Source organism: Apaloderma vittatum, unplaced genomic scaffold (genome assembly GCF_000703405.1).
Source record: "Apaloderma vittatum isolate BGI_N311 unplaced genomic scaffold, ASM70340v1 scaffold30887, whole genome shotgun sequence".
Lineage (NCBI taxonomy): Eukaryota > Metazoa > Chordata > Aves > Trogoniformes > Trogonidae > Apaloderma > Apaloderma vittatum.
This window is the reverse complement of record NW_009727230.1, coordinates 5,756-16,829: the sequence shown is the minus strand read 5'-3', so window position 1 is coordinate 16,829 and position 11,074 is coordinate 5,756. Positions and strand designations below refer to the sequence as shown.

The following is an 11,074-nucleotide window of genomic DNA, read 5'->3' as shown; positions in this document are numbered from 1 at the left end:
CAGGAGGCCCCGCTGGAGCCAGGGGCTCCGTGCCCCACAGTGGGCTGGAGCAAGGTGCCCCGATTGCCTCTCCTCTGCCACAGCTACTGCAGCCAGGGCAGGATCAGGCAGGATGACGCCCGAGGCTCTTCCCAGAAGGCACCCACTTTCAGTCTCTTTCCATCCACCCTCTTGTCGTTTTTTGGTGAGAGGAATGGGTCAGATAAGGCTTTAGCTGATCGCAAATGCTTTAAAAACCTCTGGCCCTCTGAGACAGTTTGTAATTCATTACTTAAAAAAACATCACTTTTTTGTGTTCTTTTTCCTCTCCCCATAAACAGCAGCAGAAGCCTTGATATCCCTTTTGGGACCAAGGTCAGCTTGGAGAGTGTATAACCCACCACAAACTTTTTCCAGTAGCTTCCTCATCTAATCCTAAAATTAATAAGCAATGTTCCATCTGTGTCCACATAAAATCCTTGCAGAAGAGGAAGAAAAGTGCAGTCTGCCAAGACAAGTGAGTTTGAAAGAGAAATGTAAAATAAAGGGTGAAATTGTCCACCAACCTCCATTAATTCTCTCCGTCCCAAGAGCGGCTCTCACTTTACATGCAGCACCCCAGACTTGCTGTTGAAGGAGGCCGTTGTTCAAAGACCTAGCGAAAGGAAAAATTTGAGCAGTGAGAAAATAGCCTAAACATTCCCAAGTTATTCCCGTTGTTTGGAGTCTCTTCTGCTGCATCTGCATTTCCAGTGTTGCAGTGGCTAACTGCAGGTGTGCCTGCTTTGTGCCAGGACGTGTGGGCAGGCAGAGCTGTGCCCTGCTCCTGGCTGCAGAAAGCTTTGGCTGGATCTAACTCTTCTCTACAGTGCAGAGCAATTTCATTTTTGTGTATTTCTGAAGCAGAATGTTTCATTTTTGTGTTTTTCTGAAGCATAATGGTTCTTTTTGGGCTGGTTAGCTCATTTACAGTCCTATTGTAGGCCTCCATCCCTGGATGACTCAGTAATTTGTTGATTTTAGATCTATGAATTAGACCTCTCCTGGGTACCTAAGGTGGATGTGAGCTCAGGCAGGTGATCTGAGTGCGTATGCTGACCTTGCAGGACTCCTGTCTCAGGGCAGGCAGGGCTCAGACCTCGCCGTCCCGTCGCACATGAGCTCCCTGGTTCTGCAGAGCAGGAGGTGTCATCCCAGGACTGGTTTTCTGTACCGTCTGACTGCAAAAACGCATCATGCTTACACCTTCCTCTGAGCATAAAAGAGAAAATCTCGTTTTCCTGCAGAATGCCAATAAGCTGATAACCGAGTGACAGGAGGAAACGCTTGAGTCCTGCACAAAATTGTGTATTGTCTTTCCTTTTTGATGGAAAAAGCTACGGAAACTTTCAGTCATGGGATGCTGTTGTCCTTTTACTACAAATAAGAACAGTAAACTTTCTCTGTGCTTTGCCCACAAATTTCCTTTTTTAGAGTCGCAAAATCCACAGAGCGGACTCTGTGCTCTGCAGCATGTTAATTTGAAAATCCATGAAATTATCCGTTGGCACCCCGAGTTGTTGTGCGTTGAGTATCTTGCGCCATCAGGGGGTTCGCCTGTCAGGTTTACACTTCAGTTTTCTTTATGAACCAGCGGTTTCCTGGCCAAGTCACATCTGGCAGTTGTGTCAGCAGTGTTGTCTTCCCCCGCGTGCCCCGGCACGTCGATTAACCCCATAAACCTCCGAGTCTGCATGGAAGGGAATGACCGGTGCTGTGGGGGTGCATCCTGCTTCTTCTGGAGAAACCTCCTGATTTCCAGTCGTGCGTTGGGCTTTGGGGCGGGTGGGAGCGTGGCCGCCCCTGAAACCCCGGCAGTTGTACCGAGCCCAGGCTCTGACTGCAAGGCTGTAAATGGGAACCGCTTAAAAGATTTGCCAGCTCTGTGTGTGGGAAAGCTGCAAGTCCTACACGGTTGTCATCTCCAGTCCTGAATGTTGTCATCAGGCATGAGGTGTTCATTGGTCAGTGGGTCACACCTCGTGTTTTAGAGACTCTGGCTCTTGCTGAAAGCACACGGACGGAGTGTGGCCGTAGCACACAGCCATGCCGGGGCAGGCAGAGCTGAGGGGGAGATCTGGAGTTGATTTCCAGCATGAGGCAAATTGCAGGACAGGTTTGATTGCACGCTTGTTGAGTGTTTGGGTTTTGATTGCGTGTTTGTCATTCCTTATTTGGTTTGGGAGTCTGACTTGAAAAATTCCAGCTTGCTTAAAAGGGGTTCTCGGTGCTTTCTGATGCTCGGTTCCTTTCCTGAGCTCTCGTATCTGATCATGAGTTGCTCTTGCACAGGCTGGAAACGGCGCTTTGATGTTGTAAAGTGGGTCTGTCGCTTAGTTTGTATCACAGTTGTTTGGGTATCCTTTCTCATCCCTTCCCCTGCTGCTGCACTCCCCCTCAAAAAACCCCAAACCAACAGTGAATGCTTTGAGTCAGAAAGTGGAGGAAGCATCTTGTTCTTGTCAGCCCCGATGGCGTTAAAGGAAAGCTGTCCTGTGTAACGTGTGTGTGGCAGGGCTGGCTGGTATTTTTCAGCCGAGCCTGAAGAGGCATCAAACACCACTTGCACTGCAAATTGCTGCTGGGATGGGGAACTCAGCACTTCTGGGGCTGCAGTTGGGCAAGGGAGCGCTTAACAAACTGCGCTTCTCTACTCACTCCGTGTCTCTGAATAAAACAATGCTAGCATGGTATTTACAGCTGCTGCAGAATATTACGTAAATAATTTGTACTGAGTAACTCAGAATAACAGTGTGAGCAGATCGATGCTGCGCCTCATTCCCGCCGGTTGCGTTAGTGGGTCCAGGTTTGCTGTAGGAGGGCTGATGGGCTTTCCAGTGACACGGGGAAGACCAGAGCCCGGTGCTCTGGGGACGCTGCACCCCTCTTCTCTGCATGGGCAGGCTTCCCGTTAATCCCCAGTCACTGTTCTAGTCCCATGACTTTTCTGAGCAATACTCACTGAAACTTCACAAGATATTTTTAGAACAATTTTTGTTTGGCTCTACTTATGTAATGTAATTGCATCTCCAAAACGAGAGCACGGGAAGGTTATTAAATGGAGCCTGCCTTTGAACAGAATCTTAAATTCATTCTTTCGAGAGGGGAAATTTCCTTAGGTTGAAGTCAAAAGTCGCCATTTAGTTCTTGCAAAGTCAAGGGTTGTTTTCTGTGCTTTGCAAAATATTCTTGGGGAATCGAACCCAAAGTATTTTGAAGTAGATTGAGTGGGATCCCTGGATGGGCAGCGTGACCCTGCTGCTCAGGCTTGCAGCTTCATGCCATAACTCGTTAAATTTATTGCCCAGAAGGAAATACAGGTAACTGTGTTTGCCTTTAACAGTGAGTGGAGAACACAGTTTTGTACGTGTGTTTTCACGTCTTGTGGCAAAGGAGGAAAAGCTTGAAAACAGTCCTCAAAATGCCCCTTTTCGTGTTAGCTGTTCAAGGCTGTGCAGTGGCTTTAAATAGCCATCCTGTGTTCTGCCTGCTCAGTGACATCTCCTTCCTCCCTCGCACTTCACTTTTATCTGGTCTGTGATTTTTCCACTTTGTTTATTGTTTGGGGCTCCTGGTGGCTGTCCTTGTACAACGCGAGCTAAACAACACACATGTCAAGTTTGTTACTTGATTTGAAGGGTGTGTCTGTGGCAGTGGAGTTCGCCAAGGGGCTCTGTGGGAGCAGTTCTATAGAGATGTAGAGGTAAGCCAGGCATGTGTGTGTAACATGCTCACACGCACCTTTTGTCCAAAATCCAGTCTCTTGATTATTTAAAACTTTATCGTATTCTGACAGAAACATGGAATGGCTGAACTGACTCAAACCAATACACTAATTAATTCAGAAACTGGTTTTTACGGTGGTCAGGAGTCGTTGCTCAGGAGGAAAGCAGTAAAGAAGAAGGCAGATGGAATGGTGCCCACCCTGGTGCTGCGCTCGCCCTAAAGCTAGTTTGTAAACATCCAGAGTTCCAGGCTGGAAAGGATCCTGCTGGAACCAGGGTGTTTTGTTGCCCTAGTGTAGCCAGGATCTTGTTTACATATATATTTTTTGCAAAGCTTATTACCATCTTCAAAGGGAAAGGGGAAGACACCGAACGAAACACGTAAGCCCCAGTGACCAAGCCAGTGCTGACGTGTGATCCTTAGAAACAGCTCATAATGCAAAGAGTTGCCAAGAGTTCAGCTGGGGGTAGAATTTTAAATTAAAGCAACGCACAAGGCAGTTCTAAGCCCAAGCCAAGAGGATGCTCTCTCCCACTGAGCTGATCCCAGGGAAGGACGTACCTGGTGTGCCGGGAGTGGCGGCTTCTGCCCCGTGGGTCGGGCTGTGCCGGCAGAGTCCCCTGTGCCGCTCGGTGCCCGGGGGCTGCAGCGAGCTCTGGCTGCTGCGGAGTTCTTGAGCAGTAGAAGCAGAACCCCGCTTGCCCGGGGACCAGAAGTGAAGTGCTGCTGGCCTTCCTCTCTGAAGGTCACGAGTAGCCAGTATCTGTTTGAAAGGGAAGTCTATTCTAAGCAGGCAAAGACATCACGAACGTGAGTTGAAGTGATAAAATTTGTGTTTTTTCTCTCAAGTTGCAGCAAACAGTTCGAGCTTCACAGCCACTGGCATGAAATTGTGTTTAAAAAGGTAACATGCTGACAGGGAACAGAATCCAAGGGTGAGCACCTTTGGGGATGCCTTTTTCATACTTTATGTTTTGAAATGATGTCACCGTAGGGCCGCCTGGTGGCATGGCTGTACCTTTTGGTTTGAAATGTCATTCTTGATTAAAACACATTAAGAGTTGTTAAAGGAGAACTAAATATGCCAGTCACGTGCAACTTCGAGTAAAATATTGAAGTGTGCAGCTCTCCTGAGTACGTGTAGTGCCAAACGGAGAGATGCAGCGTTTTCAAGTGTAAGCTGCTGTTCTGCGATGGATTTAGTGTTGCAGCACAGATAATATTTTTGTGTGCTTTGGAGCAGCTGTCCGGGCAGAGGATTAAGAGCTTAGAGGACGGGCAGTGCGTCTCAGCTCTGTGTACAGTCTCACCCCATTGGAATGACTCTAGACATCAGCACGTGCTGAAGGGTTGCTTTGTTACGCAAACATGGGTATTTTTCCAAAATGCCAGCCAAATTTAGTATTTAAGGATACAAAGATACAGCTGCTATTTCCAAAGGCTTAGAAGGCAAGCAGCGAGCACGATTGCCAGAAGACCTCTCCTGTATATCATATACTTTTGGTGGCTCAAGAGCAAACTGGTGATGTGTTTTACTCTTAGCCATACAAGTCTTTTTCTTCCCCCTCAAATCCAGATTTAATTTCTACTGGTCTAGCTGTTGTTTTTTTAAGAAATTTATTCTAACTTTTTGTCTGACCTCAGTGCCTATGAAAGGAAACCTGCTGATGGAGTTCTGTGTCAGAACCAGAGATATGGGTTCATAGACGGAGATGGGAGAAAGCCGAGGGTGTCTCGGGGTGTATCTGGTGGCGGAGGGGCTGCTGGTGCTGGTGACTGGGTTCTTCACGTGTCGGGTGACAGGCGTGCAGGTTGGGCTGGCAGCTCTGAAGCCTTTGCTCGCTGATTCAAACTGACTCTGTTTCTAAGTGAAGGCTCTTACGCCACTAAACGGTCGCCGTGTATCAGCAATCTCTCTGCCTTATCGCCGGAAGGTTGTGCCCCATTACCAAAACCTTCTGATGGGGTAGCCAGCCCTCCCAGCCCTACTAAACATGCAAACCCAGAGACCGTAATGCGTCTGGGGCCAAGCCCTGTGAACTGCTAAAAGCAGGGTGCTCAAGATAAATAGTTCTTTAGAATAATCCTGCTAGCAGGCATGGTAATTACAAAAGCATTGCAGGACTTCTGGATTTGTCCTTTTTTACCCTCTCAAAGCTGCTGGAAAATACTTACTGCCCAGTTTTGGTTCGCTGACGGGTAGACGATGCCTGTGCAGCCTCCTGCGGCCCTACAAGGCTCTGTCCGAAGCTTAGTCACCGGGTCTTTGGCCGCCTCCAGCCGCTCTCGATGCAAACGTTGCTCCTTGCGGGGCGAGCTGGGGCGGGGGCGAACGCACGTCGCAACAAGCCCGGTCATGGTTGTGCCGGTTCCGCAATTACAGTTGCTTAATTCAGGAGGTTCCGGTGTGCCTCAACACAAAGATACATTTTTAGAACTTTGATGGTTTTAGCTTCCTTTTTCAGGATGCCCAGGAAGAGCTGTGCTGGTGGAAAGCCACAGTAAAGGTTATTGCTAGAGAAACCTCGAAAGTAAAGGGCCTGGTGTGTGTAGTGACAAAAGTCTTGCTCGGGGAGTGGTCTGCAGCTGTCTCCAAGCACGAGTTCAAATAATATTCTTCCACGATAACTCTCCCGTGGAGAGATGTGGCTGGGCCGCTCAACTACCGTGTAATACAAAGCTTCCGAAATGAAAAAAAAAATCACAGATGTTCCCAGATTGCATGCTCCTTGTGTTCTTGGGTCTGATGTGCTGTCATGGCTCCACCTGGAAAGCCAACCTTCACATGCAGCGTCCTGCGCAAACTGGGAGTCTCCGACTGCACGACAAAATGTATGTGTGGTTCTCTGCAAGGACAGCGAAAGGTCAGCGCCTGAGACTTTTCCTACCAGCTTTCTTGTGCCTTTTTTCTTTCAAGAAAAGCTTTTAAGGAGCCAAATTCCATGTGAAGTATAGACAAAGTAACTACAGCTATGTGGTATCAGGGGACAAGAGTATTGGTTTATAATTCATTTTTAGCCCTGGGAAAATATTTCTCAAACGGCGTCTTCAGCGATCTGTCTATATAAACCCATGTATAAATGAGTGACAGAGGATTATCACAGATACATTCTGTCAAGATAAAGTAAACTTGTTTGGGGGGCGATGTGACATTGCAATCCTGGAGGCATCCCAAGCCTGCAGGCAGCGTGAGCCACCCTGCGGCGGGGCGACGTGCCCGGGGGGGTGAGGGTGCGAGGCGGGGTGTGGAGAAGTGGCAGCCTCCTGGATGAAATGGTCTGGAGTTGGAAGATTTTGTGTAGCCATCTCTCCCGGTGGAGATGAGCGTGGGTGGGTGTGTACCTGCCGGCTCCTGGAGACACGAGAGTGAAGGTTTTAAAGGGGAATAGCGGCAGAGCAGGCAGAGAGGGGAAGGTGTGTGAATTTAACACTAGTTATCAAGCACAATTTACAAGCCATAAACCCTTCCGGGCTTTACTTGAGTTATAAAGGGGAAACCAGAAGCACTCGGTCTTGGTTTTCTTCAACCATGTAAGACTTAAGAGAGTCTTTGGTTATTAATGCGTGTGTGTGTACGTAACTGATCCTCCAGTTCTAAATACTACCCTTTCCAAAACGAACCCAACACCCTGCTGCATTTAATTTGGTGCTTATGAGAGTTAAAACTGTGCAACCTCATCCCTGAAACGGCTCTCTTAATACGGTTTAGTGTGTGCGTAGACCCCTCGGTCCCAAATGACAAATTTGGTCAGAGCTAGTCGTTTGAGGTTGTGTGTGAACGTACGTTTCTACAGGGCTGATTGGAAAACAGGGTTTATTTTGTGGTATTTTAGCTCTTTGAAATATTTTTATTTCAAGCAGGATAAGTATCCGAGATATCCTGTCTTCCTTTTTAGAAATGATCCCCCCTGAACAAGGTAAGTGGCTTTATAATACTTGCATTAATCCAAATATATAATCCAAATATTATACTACTTCAAGTTCATTATATATAAAGCAGAATCTAAACTTAAACTATGTTTAAAAAACAAACAAAGAAGCCCAACCCAGATAACCCCTTGTTTCAGTAGAAAACTTTTCATCAAAGGTGTTCTCATGCGGTCACTTATCTTTTTTCAACATTGCACTTTCAGGATTGTCTTCTCAAACCATTTTTTCCTATGTTAAAAGGGAATTCCTTATATGAATAAGACACTTGGTGATGGACTGTTGCCACCTTCTGTTTGTTCAATTGCACTGCATTGCATCACGTGTATAAAAATTGATTGCTCGAAGTGTGCGTCAGCTCCTTACAATCTGCGTTTTTTAAGCTGGCTGTTTATTTTTCGTACGAGCAGCTTTTACTCTAAACAAATCTGATTTAATCCCTGGTGAAGCACAGGACAAAACAGTCCGCGTAAACCTCGTTCCCTTTACGGGATTAAATACAAACCTTTCTTTTCTACGACGCAGTTGTTAGGCAACGCTTTCTCGAACAGCAGCTGCTGTGTTGGTCTTTTGTCATTCCTTTCTGCTTGCCTTGGTTTTGGATGCTCTCCTTTAATATTTTCTCTGCCCTGGTTGCATGTACCACAGCATGAAAATAACACCCTGAAGGTGTTCCCTGAACTGCTCTCCAGGTTGCTCTCTAACCCAAGGAGGGATCCTTGCCTTCTGTTGGACTTTGACAAAAACCAACCGACCAAAACAACCCCCAAAGCCCTTCTGAAGTGAACGTGACCTCTGTGTGATTTAAGCTTTTGAGTTTTGGGGTGGATGTTAGTGAGCTGAAATGGAGAAGCTGTACACGTCTGCACGCTCCTTAATGAACTTCCGTGGTCAGATACTCAAAGATGGGCTTTATTTACACGATATACAAACATTCTCACAAATGAGCAAAGTCTCTGTGTGGGTGACTTCAGACGTCAGTGTATTCATGGTATATGCGCACTTCGGATCTTCTAACACTCTGAAGGGATCTAATGCTCTCGCTCCTCGTTCGCATGTTTGATTTTCTGAACAGCCTTCGTGAGAACGATCTACACATGAAAAAGTAAATGATTGGGTCCAGACAGACATTGCACGCGGACAAGAACAGTGTCATTTCCTTACAGTAGTACAAGATTTTATGCGCAGAGTCATCTAAAATTTTGTCTAGGTGGCTAAAGGTGAAGGGTATTCTGCATAAATGGTATGGCAGAAAGCAAGTGAAAAACACGGCCACGACAACCCTTATACTTTGATTATGCTTTCGCTTCCTGCTCGATGAGCTAATGAATTGTTTGCTCGACTTGTAAATGTACCTGGATATGGCAATATAGCATCCGATCAGTACTATGAGCACCACCACAAACAGGCAGGTGTTGATGTAGACGACGGCCGTGTGCCACTTGACTCCCAAGGGGGACTTCAGCTTTATGCAGTCGTCTACGTTTTTCCTGGTGGGGTAGCCGTTGGTGAGAATCAGGTTTGGCAGAGCCAAGAAAGCCATCACCACCCACACGCAGGCCGAGAGGATCTTGGTGAAGGTGATGCTGTACATCCTGGAGTCTCCGAAAGGCTTCACCACCTTCAGGTAGCGGTCGATGCTGATGAGCCCCAGGAAGACGATCGTGGTGTACATGTTGGCGTAGAACAGAACCGTGGTGTACCGGCACAGGAAAGAGTTGAAGTGCCATGGTCCCAGCTGCGAGTCCTGGATTATCTTGAACGGGAACGTCAGTGTCATGAGAAGGTCTGCAACCACAATGTTTTTGAGGTAAAATATGAAACTCGTTTTGTTTCTAATGTGGAAAAAAATCCACACGGCTAGGCCGTTCAGCAAGATGCTGGCCAGGAAGATGATGAGGTAAAGCACGGGCAGGACGATGGTGGTGAACTCGTCGTGCGTGCCGTTCCCCGGGAAGCCTGCTGTGGCGTTGGGCGAGGTGCTGTTGTCTTGGCTCGGGCGGTCATCTGTGGGGACGAGGGAAAACACAGGTTCAAAGTACGTTTCTAGTGGTTTCCAAAAGGGGCTGCTTTAGAATTGTCCTCTAGCAAGTGTCCTATCTCTGGGCAATTCCGGAGGCTGCTTGGATCAACCAGCCTGGAAAACCTGGGGGTGCTCTGAGCTCGGCTGCTGTGGTAAACCAGGACTGAGACCCCCGGGGCAGCCCTTTTCTGAAATGACTTATTTCTCTAAAATGTGGGTTGGAGTGGATGGTAACTCAACAAACACTTCTCAGCCACCTAAATTTGCAGCGCTGTTTTACCTGGCGGTGTTCCGTATGACGAATTGTGCCCCATCCTTCGCGTCGCTGTGGGTTTCCAGCCGCCGTGCGTTTCAGGAGTCCCGCTGGCAGCCGCAGATCCGGGATGCGGCATGGGCTGTGCCAGCGTTACCTTCTGGGGAAAACAAATCGGAATTAAAACCAAAGCAAACCAGAAGACCCCACCACCTTCCTCTCCGCAGCCGGGAGGTGTGCTTTGCGAAGTAAGCGTCCTCCAGAATTCCCAGTAGCGGGGCTGGGGTGTGCTGGTGCCTCATTGCTGGGCGCTGCCTGGCTCTCTGCTGCTTCGGGGCAGGCGATCCTGCCACCTTAGTTCTTGTAAACCTGTCGGGTTTGCTGTTTAAACTATTTCCCTTTCTCCATCTCACTGACAAAGCCGTCCTGGAGCCTTACTGCTGTAGTATTTGGCAACATTATTCTGTTCCGTTCTCGTGGTTCTGAATGAAGTGCTCCGGAAGCCAGCCGACAGGCAATACTGAAAAACTGCAGAATCTAATTTGGGCTGGGATGGCATTATAATGTTTGGACATTGTTCAGAGAAATTTTGACAGTGCTGATTCATAAAACTACATTTCAGATATACAAGTATTAGTTTTTTTTCCATGCGTTACTTCCATTTGCAAGTTTTGATAGGAAAACTAGCAAAAGAGTTCAGATCTCAGCACTTACACTAGACTCGACTGCCTTTCGCGTGGGAATGAATAGATAATAAAGTTGCTGAAGCCCTTCTGCAGATCTGAACTTGTTTTACGTGATGATCATGGTGTTATGAACTGCACTGAATTGTCACTAGATGGCAGTAAAACAAGTGATTACATTTAAAAGTGTCAGTAAAAATTTTCTGGTATTTTAAGGTTTTTATCGGTTCGGCTTCTTGTTTGGCATCGTTTGTGCTGATCATGACTGGTGTGCACACTGAGATTGTCAGGGGTATCTTAGACACTTTGTTTTCTCTTGGTCTGAGAAGCATTAACCTATCTGGTTTGTGTTATTGTCTATAATTTGCAGCTCTCCTTTTTTTTGCCCAGGAGGCACCGAGATCAAAAGAATATGTGATTTTATGAAAAGATGCATATCTGTCT

The 11,074-nt window shown here is 47.2% G+C and overlaps 1 protein-coding gene across 1 annotated transcript; it reads right to left on the bottom strand.

Annotated features, from left to right (window-relative positions):
* Positions 1-8,567: 8,567 nt before the first annotated feature.
* Positions 8,568-10,008, bottom strand: GPR87 (G protein-coupled receptor 87). The gene is made up of 2 exons (XM_009873615.1): positions 9,975-10,008; positions 8,568-9,678 (listed from the first exon to the last, which is right to left on the bottom strand). The coding sequence occupies exons 1-2, from the start codon at positions 10,006-10,008 to the stop codon at positions 8,642-8,644; spliced, it is 1,071 nt and encodes a 356-aa protein (XP_009871917.1). The 3' UTR covers positions 8,568-8,641.
* Between the last annotated feature and the right edge of the window lie 1,066 nt (positions 10,009-11,074).

Excerpts from the sequence above, each read along its gene's own strand:
- GPR87 (XM_009873615.1), bottom strand. The coding sequence starts at position 10,008 with ATGGGGCACAATTCGTCATACGGAACACCGCCAG. Across the intron at positions 9,679-9,974 it reads GTCATACGGAACACCGCCAG|ATGACCGCCCGAGCCAAGAC; the intron begins GTAAAACAGCGC and ends TCGTCCCCACAG.